This window comes from Xenopus tropicalis, chromosome 10, assembly GCF_000004195.4.
Source record: "Xenopus tropicalis strain Nigerian chromosome 10, UCB_Xtro_10.0, whole genome shotgun sequence".
In the NCBI taxonomy this organism is placed as follows: domain Eukaryota; kingdom Metazoa; phylum Chordata; class Amphibia; order Anura; family Pipidae; genus Xenopus; species Xenopus tropicalis.
The window spans coordinates 33,147,460-33,166,916 of NC_030686.2; the positions used below are offsets into that span (position 1 = coordinate 33,147,460).

The 19,457-nt window shown below is 41.1% G+C and overlaps 2 protein-coding genes across 3 annotated transcripts in view; one reads left to right on the forward strand and one right to left on the reverse strand.

Annotated features, from left to right (window-relative positions):
• Positions 1–7,718, reverse strand: part of ttyh2 (tweety family member 2) — a gene marked incomplete at its 3' end in the record, with an annotated part of 59,689 nt that extends 51,971 nt beyond the window's left edge. Inside the window, 1 exon segment of the mRNA NM_204080.1 lies at positions 7,560–7,718. Coding sequence (NP_989411.1) covers positions 7,560–7,688 — 129 coding nt within the window. The 5' untranslated portion in view covers positions 7,689–7,718.
• The window catches only part of dnai2 (dynein axonemal intermediate chain 2), a 64,757-nt gene that overhangs the window by 41,468 nt on the left and 3,832 nt on the right, over positions 1–19,457 (forward strand). Inside the window, exons 1-10 of one of the 2 annotated variants that reach the window (XM_002935383.5) lie at positions 7,934–8,038; positions 10,880–11,067; positions 13,542–13,703; positions 14,028–14,149; positions 14,598–14,740; positions 16,204–16,317; positions 17,278–17,417; positions 18,128–18,250; positions 18,743–18,966; positions 19,145–19,280. In XM_002935383.5, coding sequence (XP_002935429.1) covers positions 10,885–11,067; positions 13,542–13,703; positions 14,028–14,149; positions 14,598–14,740; positions 16,204–16,317; positions 17,278–17,417; positions 18,128–18,250; positions 18,743–18,966; positions 19,145–19,280 — 1,347 coding nt within the window. In that variant the 5' untranslated portion in view covers positions 7,934–8,038; positions 10,880–10,884. Of the gene's footprint in view, positions 1–7,933; positions 8,039–10,879; positions 11,068–13,541; positions 13,704–14,027; positions 14,150–14,597; positions 14,741–16,203; positions 16,318–17,277; positions 17,418–18,127; positions 18,251–18,742; positions 18,967–19,144; positions 19,281–19,457 lie in introns of those variants that run through there. The other variant, XM_031894349.1, reaches the window with a different exon arrangement.

Sequence of the window (19,457 nt, forward strand, 5' to 3'; positions counted from 1 at the left end):
TGACATACATGCCAATATTCATGTAGCAACTGGCTGTAACCACAATGACATCTACTTGCTGTACATCTGCTTCATGCTGTACAACCATTCAGACACACTGCAGAACAGATGGGCCCTCGGCCACTTGTCAGTTCAAGCAGTAATTGAAATACCCTGAAATATATTTTACTCACCCATATAGATTTCCTTCTCCTCTGACATTTTTATTAGATGTCCATGGAAGATCGTCTCAGAACTATATGTACCACAAGGATGAGTTCCAAGGGCGAAGACACACAGAGCTACTTAGTAGCAGCTACTTGTCATGGCTACTAAGCACCAGAAAATACCCTGCCATAGACAATACTGAAAATTGACTTTGGTAAAATACACCTAGAGACAATTATCAGTAAATGATCAGCATTATCCATTTTAGTAGCTGTAACAAGTAGCTGCTACTAGTAGCTACATGTGTCTTCACCTTTAGGGCAGTGGCACACGTAGAGATTAGTCACCCGCGATAAATATTCACTATTACCAGGGAGCTAATCTCCTTGATATTTCATCCCACCGGCAAGAATGTAAATCGCCGGTGGGATGGCATACGTGTTGCTTCGGTTTCCCGAAGTCGCCCGAGGTTGCCTCTCAAGGAAACTTCGGGTGACTTTGGGAAACTGAAGCCACGCATATTCCATCCCACCAGCGATTTACATTCTTGCCGGTGGGATGGCATTACGTGGAGATAAGTCGCACACAGTAAGAATTATCATGGGCGACTAATCTCCCCATGTGCCACTGCCTTTAAGCAGTGCAATTGAGATTATACCTTCATTGAATCTCTTCTACATTCATGTACTAAATGTACAATTAAAACATATGAAAGAGAACTTTTGGGTTTCCTCACATATGGGCAACACAATACTTTCTGTGGGGAAAGTGGAAAAGAGAGCTTGGCCCAAACCCAGCCGCGACCTGCAAACCTTGGGTTTAAATCTGAGAGTCTTGTGGGTTTCAGACCAACCTGCATATGACTACTCCATGTGACTTTTTCAAGCATGTCTCTGCGGCACCATCACCAACTATAACACAGCTCTTTTTCAAACATATACAAACACATATGGAAATAGAATAATCACAATAATCATATGTTCCACATTATGTTCCACATAAGATGAAATTAAAGTCACATGAAAGAGTACTTACAAATGGTAAATATTTTCCCTTTAATATGAGAAATTCCCTTTCAGGAATCAGTGAGCAGTACATTGCTGAAAATAAAGGGTGTCCGTTCCTTATTGTTTCTCATTCACTTTCTGATATTATTTGTAGAAAAAGATGAAAAGCCAGATCTTTATCATGGGCTAGGGCTCTTCCACAGGCTTGGAACAGACACAAACCTTCTTCCTCAATTAAAGGCATTATGATGCTGGCTACACATGTGCTGAGTTGCTAGAGATCTGACTTCTCACTCAGCAGGAAGCCCTGCCAGATATCAGTGCAAATTGATCAAACACAGATGGCTAATTTGAAACGATCTGACAAATAAACGTATGGGCTATATAGTTGGATCTAAAGATCCTAAAGTGTAGCCTGACTGACTATAAGGCTGACAGCACAATGGGCATATTCTCTGCTGGCATATTTTATCTGGTGGAGATGCCCTCAATACTGCCATGTGACAAAGCTGTCACAAATTTTTTTACTAAAGTGAATGGTAGGTGCTGGAGTCCTGAGTTTGATTCTGGCCTTGGTACTATCTGAAAAGAGTTTGTATTTTCTCCCTGTGTTAGTATGGGTTTCTTTCCAGGCACTCCAATTTCCTCCCACACTTCAAAAACCATAACTGGCTTTTGATAAAATTGATAGGGTCCTTAAGGTGGCCATACAAGTAGCAATAACGAAAGATCAACCCACCCTCCAATGACATTCAGAGCTGAATCATCAGAAACAATAGAAATTCTACCTCCACCTGCCGATTCAGCCCTAAACGTAGATTTCACTCAAGTGCGATTGAAGGCAAAATCTTTTAACCTGGCTGATCGACGAGATGACCGTTATCAGTAGCCTCTTTGAGCCACCATACACGCACCGAATATCGTACAAAATGAGGTTTCGTACAATAATATCGTTGCGTGTATGGCTGGCTTTAGACTGGAACCTCCTCCGGGGCAGAGACATGTCAATGATGAACAATCTCTGTAAAGTGCTGCATAAATAGGTGCCAGTGGTGGTTTCTGGCATTGCTTCCTCAGCTGAAAAATGTCCCTGTATGCCATAGCCTTTAACCTCAGTTAGACAAATAGCCAAACTTCTAAAATATCGACCATTGTTTCACTACATTGTCTTCTTAGGCAATTGTCTCTCTCTGATAGGACTTCAATGGAGCTTTGACTTAACCATTTTACTTCACTTTACACTTTTATAAACAATGTTATCAACTTTACACTTTATAACAATGTTTGTCCAATATAACATTAAAAAGACCTTGCCGGTTACAACCTGGTGAAATCCCATAATATCTATAGGACAATGAAGAACAGGTTTACAGGTTGGCCAAGTGAGAGAAGATGCTACTGATATTTTACTACTTGTCGATGCTCTGGTTGAAACCATGAATTTCAGGGCAATGGCAGATTCATCGCCTGCGGGTAAAAAATCTTTTTAAAAATACCTCTTCATTAACTAACATCGGGATCGCCTTATGTAAAACACTTTACACGCAGCAATCCAGCGTTATGATAGGAAAATGCCTTCTTCCTCATTTTTCCATGATAATCGCTACTCGCTAATTTGAGCGACTTTTTCGTACTGTGCGTCAAAAATTACGCAACAAAGTCGTATTGTCGCAACGAGTACAAAAGTTTCAGATTCATTCAAGCTTCGGTATCGTGACTTTCCTTGGGCCAGATTGGAGCTGCAGAGTGCCATTGAGTCCTATGGGAGGCTTCCAAAAACATGCACAGAAGGATCAAAGGTTGTTTTCGCTAGAAAAGAGGCGCTTGCGAGGGGACATGATTACTCTGTACAAGTACATTAGAGGGGATTATAGGCAGATAGGGGGGGTTCTTTTTTCACATAAAATCGATCAACGCACCAGAGGCCCCCCCCTTTAGATTAGAGGAACGGAGCTTCCATTTGAAGCAGTGTAGATGGTTTTTCACGGTGAGGGCAGTGAGGTTGGGGAATGCCCTTCCTAGTGATGTGGTAATGGCAGATTCTGTTAATGTCTATAAGAGGGGCCTGGATGAGTTCTTGAACAAGCATTGTATCCAAGGCTATTGTGATACTAATATCTACAGTCAGTATTAGTGGTTGTATATATAGTTTATGTATGTACGGTTATTGATTGCTTTATATGTTACTCTGTATGTCCAATGTATGTAACCCACCTATCGTACAGCGCTACGGAATATGTTGGCGCTTTATAAATAAATGTTAATAATGTTTGTGAGTGTATAGATTGGTAAGTATAGGTTGTGTGTGCTGGGTTTACTTGGAAGGGTTGAACTTGATAGACTCTGGTCTTTTTTCAACCCTATGTAACTATGTAAGTCAGAAAGGTTTTCCCGCTGTTTACGATCGTTCAGATATGAAAATTTTGTGACTTTCGGATCACCAATACGATATTATCGTGACTAATACGATTTTTTCGTACGCATTTTCGTGACACTTGCGATCATCAGAAATTATCATATCTAATTCGAATTTTACCCATTTCGGGATTCGAAGTCGTACTTAGATGAATCAGCCCCTAAGTCACATGTAAAGTGTTCAACATGTGATCCCAAAATTAGTTAACAAAAAGGAATTTTCATGAGATTTGTAGCCTGTGGGTAGTGCAGATATCCCATAAGCAGCAAACCTCCCTGTCTGCTATTGCCCTTACTGTTTTCACAATTACTGTCTGCACACAGTAAGAATCCATGCCTGTCAGTACAAAGACATAAGAAGGGAGCAGATGGAAGAGCATCAACTTCTCTCCGTCTGCATTTTCTCCGAGGTTGAGCCCCGTGTGCCATTAGCTTAAAAGCTATAGGCGGGGGTGGATCAAGCCCTGTGAGACCAATGCCTTAGTTGCATTTTTTGGATAAAATGTCTACTGACTATGCATGGAGGTGCCAGGCTACGAAAAATATGACCAGAGGTAAATAGTTAAAACCATGATGCAGGGTTTAGCTTGACATGGTATGGTGGCTTGACAATTCAATGATACAGGTATAGGATCCCTTATCCAGAAACCCATTATCCAGCAAGTTCCGAATTACGGAAAGGCCATGTCCCATAGACTCCATTATTAGCAACCTTTATTATTATAAGCAGAACCTTGTACTTGATCCCAACTAAGATGTAATCATTTCAATATTGAATAAACCTAATAGGCTTGTTTTGCCTCCAATAAGGATTACTTACAATCCTTATAGGAGGCAAAACAAGCCTATTGGGTTTATTCAATATTTAAACGATTTTTAGCAGTCTTAAGTTATGGAGATCAAAATTACGGAAAGATCCCTTATCCTGAATACCCCGGGTCCCAAGCATTCTGGATAACAGGTCCCATACCTGTTTCACCTTATACATAAAAACCCTTGATTTGGAAATATATGCACTAGCATAGATACTAAATTACCCCCTCTCTTTTGTGTGCTAATCTCTTATCTGTTGTCTGAACAGTTCTCCACCCTGAAAACCTAGACTACAGATAATTTAAAACACTGTGATTGTTTAGATAAGGTAGAAGTGCACAATAAGTGAATATTTTGTGTAAATCAGCACAGTTTGACTTTCATGTTTTACTGGCCCTTTAATCTTATCTCCCTAAAACCTGAGCACTTTGTGGCTATTCTGCGGGTACCCATTCTGATCAATGTTCCCTCTCAAGATGCCCATACACGGGCCGATTCTAGCTGCCGATATTGGTCCCTTAGGGCTCTGGCACACGGGGAGAATCGGTCGCACGAAACATCGTCAGATCCGCCACACACAGTCAGGGCTGAAACAGCAGATAAGGAGGTAGAAACAATAGGATTTCTACCTCCTTCTGCCGATTCAGCCCTGACGGCAGATTTTGGTCAGGCGCCTTCTATGGCGCCCGATCAAAATTTTCTAACCTGGCCAATCGGCGAGTCGTCCGTTATCAGCAGCCGATATCCAAGGCTTTTGCCATACCGGTTGTCTCATTGATTCACCATACACGCACCGAATATGGTACCTCGTTTCGTACAATAATATCAGTGCGTGTAAGGCCAGCTTTAGAGGGAATAGAGGGAATATTGGACCTGATGCAGGACTCTAGCTAGAGTTTCACTCAGAGAACCATATCCTCTTTGCCAGTTGTTTCTCCTTTAATACAGCAAGGAATTTATATCTATGTGGCAAACCACCACATTCTATAAAAGAAACAGTTTGGTTCCCTGGTGTGCCAGCTAGCTGGTAGACCCCTCTGCACACATTCAGAGCTGAATCGTTAGATATGCAGGTATAAACAAAGGAATTCTTTACCCCTATCTGAAGATTCAGCATTAGGGCTCTGGCAGACGAGGAGATTAGTCGCCCGCGACAAATCTCCCTGTTTGCGGGCGACTAATCTCCCCGAGTTGCCATCCGTTGCCATCCCACCAACGAAAATGTAAGTCGCCGGTGGGATGGCACACACGGCGGCGCGATTTCGGCAAATTGCCGAAAATGCCTCGCGAGGCAACTTCGGCGAGTTGCCGAAATCGCCTGCGCAGCGTGTGCCATCCTACCGGCGATTTACATTTTCGTTGGTGGGATGGCAACTGGCAAAGAGGATATGGTTCTCTGAGTGAAACTCTAGCTAGAGTCCTGCATCAGGTCCAATATTCCCTCTATTCCCTCTAAAGCTGGCCTTACACGCACTGATATTATTGTACGAAACGAGGTACCATATTCGGTGCGTGTATGGTGAATCAACTCGGGGAGATTAGTCGCCCACGAACAGGGAGATTTGTCGCGGGCGACTAATCTCCCCGTGTGCCAGAGCCCTTAATGTTATAATGTTTGGGCACCTTCAGAGGCACCTGATCAAAATGATTGCACAAAACTTTGTTTCATAAGATAATATTGGTACATTTGGTCACCTTAAGGGGTCTTACTGTAATTTGAATCACCTTAAGTCTTAATGCTAAAAATCATTTAAACATTAAATAATAGGCATTGTTTATTAACAATTTTTAAAGTAAAATGTGTTCATTTAACTGTTGTGGTTTAGTTTTTTAAATTTTTTTGTTGTCTGAGGGGCTAAATAACAAAGCTGGCAGTCTATAAGGGCAATGGCACACAAAGCGTATCTAATTCATCTCTCCAAATATGAGTTTCCAGATAAAGGATGCCATACCTGTAGAACACCCCCTTCTAACAATGCCTTGTATGGGGAAGGTGGGGCACAAAGCAATTCTCATTATCAGCACAGAGTTGATGGGTACATTCTATTAAAAAGGGAAAGGATTACATCATCAGTTCTAAGCTTTTTTCTGCCTGATGAGAATAAATATCTGCTGCACTGAACTGGAGACAGATACAACTGCATGGAAGCTGCCCATATAAGCTTTGTATATGGGATTCTTTTATTATGAAATACAATCACTATATATAAATTGCCTGCCATACAGTTATGTATGAAATCACTAACCACAGTCATGTGATTACAGAGCAGAAGGAAAAAGTCTCTCTACACAAAGTGCTACATTTAGTTGATTTGAGAGATCCCCCCCCACTGATGTGATCCAGTGATCCTTGAAATCGGTGTCCTACATTCCAACCAAATCCACTGACGCAAATATCCTGGGGCACAGGGACTGTAAGGGACCAAGCTGAGGCAGCCCCCATCACAAAGCACACACATTGCTTCTCAAGACTCCTCACCTTGCCCATAGAGATAACAATCTAAAGGCACTGGGAGCTACCTCCATAAAAGCAGCTCAAATAACTATAAACAATGCCCTTTGCTGATATTAGATCAAGGCTCTCCTACTTGTCCCATTATTCACTACATGAAGGGGGGCACATTCTAATACAACTACAATGTGGCTGATAAAACTACCCATAGTGTGGGCTAATTGTAAGCTCCACAGGGGCTGATGATAAGATAGCCTTAGTACAACGCTGGGGAATATATCAGTGACAAAGATAAAGAATAATAATAATAATAAATACTCTATTGTTCGCTAAAACCTTTCCCTTCTGCTCAGATTCCCAAATTATAATTATTATAAAAAAAAAACATTAAACGACTGAGCATTTAAGTGTATTATAGGCAGGGCAGATGTTTCGGTCCATAGCTCGGGAGTATTTAGTATAAGGAGCCGCTTCCCAGCAGAGATGCACTCAGGCACAGTCGCACACAGGCACAGTCGCACACAGGGACAGTCGCACACAGGCACAGTCGCACACAGGGACAGTCGCACACACAAGTTATGGGGAAGTAGCAGTGTCCCTATAAGCAGGCGATGCCGCCAGTAAGGGACAGTAAGGGACACAGTGACAAGTTCTTTCCAGAGTTTTTACAGAAATCCATTAGGGAGTCCCGGTGCCCACACTCCCATACCCTGCGGGACACTGACCTGCTGATACCCGGGGTCCTTGGGGTTAAAATCGGGGCTCTTCTGCCGCAACGAAAGGTCTACATGCGGGAAATTGTGCAGCCAATAAACCCACCATGGAGCGATATATTCCACCCGAGCCGCTGCCATTCCCCCCCGTGTATTACTGCCCGGTAAGCGGAGCTAGCATGCCTCGCCGACACACGGGCTTACAGGGCACAGGGGAGGCGCGCCGAAGGCACTCTCAAAGGGAGGACGCGGGAGCGCGCATTCAGCACACTCACTGGGGAGAACGCGGGAGCGCGCATTCTCATAGCGCACACTCATAGCGAGAATACGGGAGCGCACACTTGTACAGCGAAAACGGGAGCGCGCCGCGGGCACGCCACCATAAGCCTATCCAGGCAGCAGCGTCCGAGCAGCACTTCCGGATTGGCGGTTGCTAGGTTACGGTACACTAAAGCCCTCCATTCATCTACAGGACCGGGAGGCAGTGTAAGGTAAGGCTGGCAGCCTTCTTCCCTGGCACATACTTTTCACTCTGACTGCACAAAATGCAGCTTTAACACTGTAACAACGAAGGCATTTTGCTCTGTTCCCCAAGTACGGGGGAAGCATGGGGGGCAGAAGGGAAGCAGTGGCAGGCTATTACTGACTAGTGTTCCCCCTGACTGTAACTGCGAATATTCACAGTGATTGAACTTTCCCCTTCTGTTATAGAAGATGTAAGCCACTATCAGATGGGATACTGGCTGCTGTTGGTTAAACTGTAAGGGGCACCCTGGCCAGGTCTGAGCAAACCATCATCAAGTCCTGTTATTATGTCTTTATGGGTCTCAGATGTTTCTTTTGTACAATGCCTAAGCGATAAAGTGGGTTTCAGCCGGCGCTGTTGTGTTCTAGGCTACCTACCCCTGCCGGACAGGTAACACGGCACCTGAGTTTTGGGCTCTGTTAATATTCAATTGCTGTTCCTATTCCGTACAGCAGGGGGAGCTCCTCAAGTCATGTCAGAACTATTTCAGGTCTATTCCTGATTTCAGGGCTTTGTGGTTATATATTAGGGTTTTCTCGGTTGCAAAGTGTTGTGTTGTGTGTGTGAGTACTGTATCCTAAAACCTGTCCCAGTTATTTCTGTATATTGTTATTGCTTGGGTCTGAACCACTTGGCTCCATTGTGAGCATAGGGCACCACACTGTGTAGGTGTAGTACAGACTTAATTCCACATGGAAATTGTAAAATGCTTCTTATATAGAGCCACGCCTAGCCATAATAATCAGGCATAATTTTATTAATTACAAAAAGCCTTTTAACAGACAGAAATTTCATTAAAACCATTTAAAAGGATCCGCATCTACCACGACTCCAATGCTCCAAATACACAATACAGGTATGAGACCTGTTATCCAGAATGCTCGGGACATGCTTTCCGTAATTTGGATCTCCATAACTTAAGTCTGATAAAAATCATTTAAATATTGAATAAACCTGATAGGATTGTTTTGCTTCCAATAAGGGGTAATTATATCTTAGTTGGGATCAAGTTCAAGATACTTTTTTATTATTACAGAGAAAAGGGAATCATTTAACCATTAAATAAACCCAATAGGGCTGTTCTGCCCCCAATAAGGGGTAATTATATCTTAGTTGGGATCAAGTACAGGTACTGTTTTATTATTACAGAGAAAAGGGAATCATTTAACCATTAAATAAACCCAATAGGGCTGTTCTGCCCCCAATAAGGGTTAATTATATCTTAGTTGGGATCAAGTACGGGTACTATTTTATTATTACAGAGAAAAGGGAATCATTTAACCATTAAATAAACCCAATAGGGCTGTTCTGCCCCCAATAAGGGGTAATTATATCTTAGTTGGGATCAAGTACGGTACTATTTTATTATTACAGAGAAAAGGGAATCATTTAACCATTAAATAAACCCAATAGGGCTGTTCTGCCCCCAATAAGGGGTAATTATATCTTAGTTGGGATCAAGTACAAGGTACTGTTTTATTATTACAGAGAAAAAGGAAATCATTTTTAGAAATTAGAATTATTTGCTTATAATGGAGTCTATGGGAGATGGCCTTCCCATAATTCGGAACTTTCTGGATAACGGGTTTCCGGATAAGGAATCCCATACCTGTACTGAATAACATTAGCCTAAAGTAATTTACTTAAAAGTAACTGTATGCATCCCCAGTATAATCCAAAAGGTAACAAAGTATCCATATGGTGCTAAAGTAACCATAAGTATAACAGTAGTCAGTGTTACTGCTGTTATGGTCACCAAAATTTCCTAACCCACCTGACTTAAGGGCGAACCCTTGGGTTGCAGGTCAACCTGCACATCACTAGTCTGTGATGGGGGCAGTGTCAGACTGGGACCCCAGGGGCCCACCAGAAAACCTTAGACCCTAGGCCTGCTTTTCAAACTATTTTTCCTCCTTTCCTCACCCAACCTCTTTATTCTTCTAGTCTCTTTTATTTACATGCTAGCATCTATTCTTCCATCTATTTCTCCTCTTTGTTCCCATTCAGAAATAGGGAATGACCATGAAGCAGGCCAAATGGTCAAGAGCAGGAGTGCCCACCGGGATCTGGTGGTGGCCAAAATAATTTAATTGTTTACTCTGTTTTCAATACTTGCTGAGCATGGGCCCCCAAAGCATAATACATTTGTAATAATCATGTAAGTTAAATGTGCACTGTTTTGTGTGTGGTCAGTTTTCCCACTAAGAAGCTGCTTCATATGGGGCATATCAGCTGCAAAGTGTACCTAGTGTTATTGAACCCAAAGCAATATATTTGTAGGCTATTTCAAACCTGTGAGCAACATGTTACTTACCACCCTCTTGGACGTTGCTCCCAGTGGCCCCAAAGCAGATGCTCATGTTTAAATTCCTGGCTTGGAGGCAAGCTTTGGTTGCATAAAAATCAGATGTACTGCCAAACAGAGCCCTCTGTAGGCTGCCAGTCCATATAGGGGCTACCAAATAGCCAGTCATAGCTCTTATTTGGCACCCCAGGAACTTTTTTATGTTTGGTTGCTCACCAACTATATTCACATTTGAATGGCTCATGGTAAAAAAGGTTGGGGACCTGCGGGTTAAAGCATTTCAGCAAGTTGTCTAGTAAAAGCAGCCATATATGGGTCAATCGGGTCTGAATCAGTGGTTTCATACTATCCATGCAAATGTGGTCCTTTTTTTTGTTAGACTATACATGCAGGTATGCTCTTGTTACTCTTTGCTAGGATCTCTACTTTAGCTAGTTAATACATGCTATTTTTATTTGAGCTATTCTGCCATATTATATTATATCCCTTCTTTTACTCCAGACACGATGGAGATCGTCTACGTGTATACACGGAAGCGAAGCGAATTTGGACGTCAATGCAACTTTTCAGATCGTCCAGCAGAGCTGCATGTTGATATACTTCCTGATCCTAGCCAAGCCTTAAACTTTATAGAGAGAAATCCCTGTGATGTAGCTATCCAGTGCTCTCATGAAATGTCTGAACATGAGGTATAAGGCTGGATATACCACCACTTTATTATGGGACAGTGTGGCCTTGATCAGACTGATGGTTTTTATTGCTGGCTGAGGCATTCTCACTGATATGTAATTATAACCAAAGAGGTCAGCTCATTTATGGTTGCAGTTTTGCACTCTGCACCTCACAGTGAATAATACATCTGGTGTGAGGTGCAAAGCACAGCTTCAGGTGAAAAAAGCTATCCGTGTCCAAAACAGAAAGCACTGGGCTGCAAGAAGGCATTGTGCAGATTGCAAAATCAATACCAGTTGTGCACACATTTTGCACTTTGCATCCTGCCTTTACTTTAAAGGGATACTGTCATGATTTTATGGTGTACTTTATTTTTTTTTTTCAATTACACAGTTTACATAGAAAATAATTCAGTCTACTATTTAAAATTTTATTCTTGAACAAATAAATTTATTTTTAGCTGTAATATTGGTGTGTAGGCGCCATCTCAGTGCATTGTGCCTGAGTCTGAGCTTTCAGAAGGAGCCAGACACATTAGAACTGCTTTCAGGTTACCTATTGTTTCTCCTATTACCATGTAACTGGAGGAGTCCCAAGCTGGACTTGGATTTCTTACTATTGAATGATATTCTGATATCTACTGGGAGCCGCTATGTTGCTTCCTTCTTATTGTTCTGCTGATCGGCTGCTGGGAGGGGGCTGATATAACTCCAATTTGCAGTGCAACAGTAAAGTGTGACTGAAGATTATCAGAGCACAGGTCACATGGCTGTGGCACCCTGGGAAATGAAGAATATGCAAAATTTTAAAATGAAATATAAAAACATTTGTTTGTGTTTTTGAAAATGCATTTCAATGCAAGATTCTGCTGGAGAAGCTCTATTAACTGATGTGTTTTGAAAAAAACATGTTTTTCAAAGACAGTATTGCTTTATGTAAATGAGCCCTAACATTCTAAATTATAGCACTTAAAGCACCAGGGAGATCAGCTTCCGCAGAATGGAAATTACACAAACTACTGATTAGCTTGTTAATTAGCTTGATTATTTCTGTCTGACATTTTGAAACAATGACCTCTGTGCTTAAAAAATTTGTGATTTCTTACTGAAGACTGAGCAAGCTATTGTGAAAAAGCATAACAAAGTTTAAACTAGTATTTTTAGCCTGATTGGCACTGACAGAAATGTTTTGAAAAGTTTTTTCATGCAATATACCAATCAACAGACTGACCATACAAAGCTGGATGGAACCCGTAATGGCCTAAATCTGTCACTGTGATTTTCATTTATTTATTATTTCCTGTTATTTATATAGCGCCGACACATTTCCACAGCGCTTTACAGAGATTATTCATTATTCACACCAGTCCCTGCTCCAGAGGAGCTTACAATCTAAGGTCCCTATCGCATTCACACACTCTATGGGCAATTTAGTCAGGAGCCAATTAACCTGCCAGTATGTTTTTGGAGTGTGGGGGGAAACCAGAGTAGAGAATTGGGGAAACCCACGCAGACACAGGGAGAACATACAAATGGCCATCTTACATATTTCTCTAATTATTTCACAACTGCCAACATTTGAGTTTTTTTCATATGGTGCAGTGTGGAAAGCTGATGCAGTGCTGTACTTCTCTGGGTTTTGGCACTGTCATTATTATGAAGGTCATTATTATTATGTAATATGAGCATGGTTTTAGTAAACAGTGAACGCCTACCAGGACTGCTGCAGGTGAAGCACAAAAAAATCATGTTTTACCTACCGAACCTACATTATGTAAATATTGCAGAGCTCTTTAATCTGTGCTTCTCAAAGAGCCTTAAGGTGGCCATACACACTAAGATCTGCTCGCGTGGCGAGGTCACCAAGCAAGCGGATCTTCTACCGATATCTCACCTACTGGTTGGCGATATCGGGCTAATTCGGTTGTTTGGCCCTGGGCCAGATGTTGGTCGGACAGGCCCATCGTTAGTGGCCATGCACGGCCCGATAAGCTGCCGAATTGGTCTAAGGGACCGATATCGGCAGCTAGAATTGGCCCGTGTGTGGCCACCTTTAGGCTGTACTACTACTACAAATGGTACAGTTCCATTCAGACAGTCTGGTATCTACTCAGAGCCCACTTCTGCCCAGTAATGTAATTGTTGGAAGTTGTGTCCGAAGCAACTTTGCTTTGGCTTTTCACAGTGGGCAAAGGCCTTAACTAGCATTAATTTTGACTTGAGTTGTACCATGAGATCATAAAGATAAAGCCATGTTAGAGCAACCTATCCTCGGTAAATAATTCCCGCTAAAATGCACCCAAAAATATGACAAATATTCTCTTAAACATTAAGGCACATCTCTGGTAAACCTAATTAACTGTAATAAGAAGATAGTATGTTCACGTGCAGGTCAGAAGGAGGTAAAATGTAAAGGCAAACCATTTGAAAACTGTATTAAAAGTGAAGCCCATAAAATGTATAATAATAGTTTTATTTTTGTTATTCTATAGGTTAATACAGAGAGGTATGAGATGGAAGCCCGTGGGATAAACCATGTGGAAGGTGGGTGGCCTAAAGATATAAATCCACAGGAAATGGAGCAGACTATTCGTTTTCGTAAGAAGGTCGAGAAGGATGATCACTATATAGCAACCATTTCACAGTTGGGCAGTGTAAGCAACACAATATATTAATTCTCATTCACAATCCTGATCTTTGTCCCACTCTTGGAATTATACTAGTTTAGTAGCATACTCCAGGTGATAACAATTTCATATGGTCATAAGTGGAAGAAAACTGAACTCACTGAACTCACATGAAAAAAAAATGTTTTTCTTTTTGTGGCATTTGTATGTGTATCCTGTAAAGGTGCAGTAGCTCAAAATGCATTTTGTTTGCCCACATTTTAATTTTCTTCTATGGGAATTAGGGGTCACTGAACTGGACTTATGTAAGATGGTTCATTTTTTTTTAATCTTGTTTGTGTTATTAACAAGGTGATGGAGCACTGCATCAAGCAGAACAATGCTATCAATATATATGAAGAATATTTTGAAGACACAGAAGAATTGGAAGGGATGGATGAAACTCCCTCAGCTAACACGGTGAATGTGTTCAGGTACGACATTCATCCACATCTACCGAGAGGCAGCTATCTTTTGTATTTTTAAACTAAGGGGCAAATTTATCAAAATGTGAGTTTAGAGCTTAATACATAAAAACTCACTCACGTTCTATTCATTCCTATGGGATTTTTAGAAGTGTATTTATCAAATGGTGAGTTCTAACTTACACCAATGATAAATACACCTTTAAAAATCCCATAGGAATGAATAGAACATGGGTGAGTTTTTATGTATTGAGCTCTAAAGTCATATTTTGATAAATCTGCCCCATAATGTGATGATCTGACATATTTCTAAACTTAGTTGCACTGTCACTAAAATGATACAAAAGGCACGCATGAATGCATAACAGTAAATGGTCATGTATATACATGTGACATTGCAAAGCTGTCTCTAGACAACATATCATGCTATTGTAATCATATTGCTCTCTTGCCAAAGGGACCCCAATGAAATCAAACGCACAGCCACACATCTGTCATGGCACCCAGATGGTAGCAGGAAGCTGGCTGTGGCCTACTCCTGTCTGGACTTTCAGCGGGCACCCAAAGATATGAGCTATGAATCATATATCTGGGATATTGGTAAGGACAATGACACATTTCATATTTCTTTGTTAAACCATTTTGCATTATTGCATCTTCTAATAAACATCCGGTTATGTGGATAAACATCCGGTTCTGTCATTAGTGGGATAATTGAATTATCTATAGTATTTACATTCATTGTATAATGCTATGCTTTATATCAAACTGTACTTTAGCTATTAAGAATTGTCCAATGTCTTCCCTCTGTAGCTAAGGGGGATCTCTGGATTTGTGGTAGATTTGAGCGAATGTTTCTTGCGTTGCCAGAAACAACCACATTTTCCAGTAACAATAAAGAACATAATGCCCAGACACTGATGCTTGACCCACGAGCTGTCAGCCACCCGTAAATACTGTATTTGTGGCTTTCTCATTTACTGTAATGTGGAGTTATCTACTGTAGTGCCCCATATTTTGTTTAGCAGGTTTTGTGTGCTTTAAAGGACCAGTAACACACAAAAAGTAATAAATATAATATAAATGTAATGTAATGTTGCCATGCACTGGTAAAATTGGTGTGTTTACTAGAAACACTAATATAGTATAGATAAACATGCTGCTGTGGGGGCAGTTAAAATTTGGCTTAATAGCACAGGTTAGGTAACAGATAAGCTCTGTAGAACACCATTAGGGTAATGGCAAACATGGAGGTTTGTCACCTGCAATAAACCTGCTCTACAACGGGCGACTAATCTCCTGAAATTCTTTCCCACCAGCAGTAATGAATGGCTGCCCCCATGGCTACATAGCAGCTGCTTGTTAATACAAACTATAGTAGTGTTCCTGAAGCAAACATGCGTTTTACCAGTGCATGGCAACAGTACATTATATCGTCTTTGCTTAAATGCATTTTCATTTCTTGGTGTTACTGTTCCTTAAAGCCTTACGCCTATAGTTTTACTGGTGCCTCATTTGTTTTATATTTAGGGGCTGATTTACTAATCCACAAATCCGAATCCCGAATGGGAAAAAATCGGATTGGAAACGAACATTTTGCGACTTTTTTGTATTGTTTGCGATTTTTTCTTCGCCGTCGTAGCCGTTACGACTTGCGCGAATTGTCGCAACTTTTTCGTAGCCGTTACGACTTGCGCGAATTGTCGCGACTTTTTCGTATTTAGCACTAGTAAACGGCGAGCAAACCTTTTCCGATTTTTTCGCGACGGCTACGAAAAAGTTGCGACAATTTGCGCAAGTCGTAACGGCTATGAAAAAGTTGTGACAATTTACGAAAAATTCACGGCGGCGACGAAAAAAATCGCAAAATACCGATCAGTACGAAAAAAACGCATTCGGACGCTTTCGATCCGTTCGTGGATTAGTAAATCAGCCCCTTAGTGTTAGGTTTCAATATGTCCTTGGACCTTTCCAACTTGAATTTTTTTTGCTTGTGGATAAAATATTTAAACAGTTGTGAAAAACACAAGTGCAATTAATTATCTCCTCTTACTTTTCTTCAGAAATCCCAAATAAGCCAGAATTGACCCTTAAGCCAGTCTCCCCACTTGTATGCTTGGAATACAACCCAAAGGATTCACATGTTCTGGTCGGAGGATGCTACAATGGGCAGATTGGTAAGAACTAATTTGGCTGCAGTATATGCTTATTTGTGTATTGTAAGCCCTTAAAATTACCAGAAATTTGAATTATATAACTGTGATAGTCCCAATCACATATAGGTTACCATATCACTAACATATCACAGGGACGTTGCAGTCTACTGGTATGCAGTGATTTGCAATCTGTGCAACACTTCTAGCTCGATCTCTCTACTTATATAACACTGACATATTCTGCAGCACTTTTAGAGAGATATACATCATTCATATCAGATTTGTCACAGTGGAGCAATCTGAAGTCCCTATCACATTTACAAACACTATGATCAGTTGTAATGGGAACTGAGTAAACTGCTTGTGTGTTTTTGGAGTTTCGGAGGAAAGCATAGTACCCAGATAAAATTCTTACAAACATAGGGAGAACATAGAAACTCTTTGTGCTAGTGCTAGTGCTGAAAGGCAGCAATGCTGATGTTCCACTATGCTATTGCACACACCCCTATGCAAATAAACCTAATTTTTTTAAGTAAAATCGCGGACGTTGCCTTGAGAGGAAACTTCCGCGATTTTGGGGAAATCGCGGCGCCGCGTATGCCATCCTAAGGGCCATGGTAGATGGGGAGATTAGTCACCCGCAACAAATCTCCCTTGTTGCGATTTTGGGAAATTGGCGATTTACATTCAAGCCAGTGGGATGGCATATCTGGGAGATTAGTCGCCCGCAACAAGGGAGATTTGTCACGGGAGCGACTAATCTTCCCATCTACCACGGCCCTAAATGGATTCTATGGGAGATGTCCTTCCTTTAATTTGGAGCTTTTTAAATAACTAGTTTCCAGATAATGGATCCCATACCTGTACCAAATGTGGATTTGGAAAGACGAATTGAAAACCAGAAAAGGCTACATATGATTTAATTAGCAAGGGACTATTTTATTAGTCACAGAATGATATACTTTTTTGCTTCCTCTGCAGCTTATTGGGACACGCGTAAAGGGGGAAATCCTATGGAGTCAACTGTTATTGAGCACAGCCACAGGGATCCCGTGTACAAGGTCATCTGGCTTCAGTCAAAAACAGGCACAGAATGTTTCTCTGCATCTACAGATGGCCAGGTCATTACTATGCAGCATTTTTTGCTCATTTTCTCTTTACCTGTTTATTTTCACTTTTAAAGGGGTTATTACTAATTTAAATACAAAGCACAGAACCAGTGAATGTACATTAATCCCTTCTTTGTATGTGTTTTGGTCTCATCAGTAACAATTCACCTACATCACGGTCAACCATGACCATCGTGACCAGACCGAGTCTGGCCACCCCTGACCTACATAGAATGGCTATTTCTTTGCAACTTTTCAATTGGTCTTCATACTTTATTTATCTTAGTTTTTAAGTTTCTGAATGATTTGCTGTCTTCTTCTGACACTTTCTACCTTTCAAATTGGGGTTACTGACCCCGGTAGCCAAAAACCAATTGTTATTGTTACTTTTTGTCACTTATCTTTCTACTCAGGCCCTCTCCTATTCATATTCCAAATTTTCTCTCATTCAAACCACTGCCTGGTTGCTAGAGTAATTTAGACCACACCTGCCGCAAAACACCTGCAATGTTGGATTATTATGCACTGTTGGATTATTATGGTGAGCTCAATTGTATATGCTATATATATATATATGTCCAAGATCAGTCTGTAAACTCTGCTTTATGTGTGTTTTGCTGCTGAGCAAAAATAAACCTTCTTGCTTAAAGTATGGCAAAAACATTATTGATATCAAAGGTTTGTTCATTAAATAATGTAATAATATCTTGCCTAATCAATAGATCTTATGGTGGGACATACGAAAACTAAGTGAGCCAACAGAGAAATTAATTTTAGATATCTCCAAGAAAGAAAACCTTGACAATGCATTGGGGGCAGTGTCCTTGGAGTTTGAGCCTACTCTGGTGAGTAATTGTAATACATCTCCATTTATATCATAGCTTCCAGGCTGTTACCATGACATAATTAAAGATGTATCAAGCCAGGAGGTTCTTAATTCTATATATATATATAGAACATATATGTGTAAATTAGGCAGAAACAAAATTTGCCTGTGAAAATTGTTGGACAACTCAGTGTAGCCATCCTAAGTTACAACAATGGGCTGAATAGAATCACAAGAATAATCAATCAAACAGTAGTAACCACAGCCTCAGCCAAGTTAAGAGCCTGAATGGAATCAGAAGGCTGTAGAGTCAAAACCCCGAGCGAGTTCAAGGGCCTAAATAGAAAAATAATCCATGGAGTCTAGAGCAGGTACATGACCCTGTGTAGGAACAGAAGTCAGACTCTGAATTGAAGCAGACATCAGGAAGGCAGCAGTTCGGAAATCCCGAACCAGAAATATAAAGATGAATATTAATTCTCAGGCTGACCTCATTTTTTTTCCCCTACAGCCAACTAAGTTCATGGTGGGAACAGAGCAGGGCATGATTGTTTCTTGCAACAGAAAAGCCAAGACTCCACCTGAAAAAATTGTCTGCACATATGGTGGGCATCACGGACCCATATATTCCATACAGAGGAACCCATTTTATCCCAAAAACTTTTTGACAGTTGGAGACTGGACGGCAAGGATCTGGTCAGAGGACTGTCGAGAATCCTCTATAATGTGGACAAAGTAAATATTGCACATTTCAATTCAATCTTCAGCAACTGTTCACTGTAATGTAAGGCCTAAGCCACTGTGATGCCAGGGCAGCGGCACAGCTCTCTGCTGTGTTGGCAAAGTATTTATTTACACTCAGTCTCAGAAAGGAAATCCTGCAGAATACTCAGTTTTATTTTTCCTCTTCTAGATACCACATGAGTTACTTAACTGATGCATGCTGGAGCCCAACACGCCCAACTGTTTTCCTGACCACCAAGATGGATGGGACTCTAGATGTGTGGGACTACATGTACAAACAGAACAACCCCAGTCTAAGTGTGAAGGTTAGTGTAAAATTACATATCAGTCCTTAACTGAGGGCTGAGACTGAGGGCGATGATCAACATCCCCTTTACTGGAGGGACTCCCCCAGGACTGGCACCCCCCCTTCCATTTCCTTTTGTTTTTTTCCCAGTATGATATCCCCTTAGGCACAACGGGGTGCAAGAGGGTTGAATGAT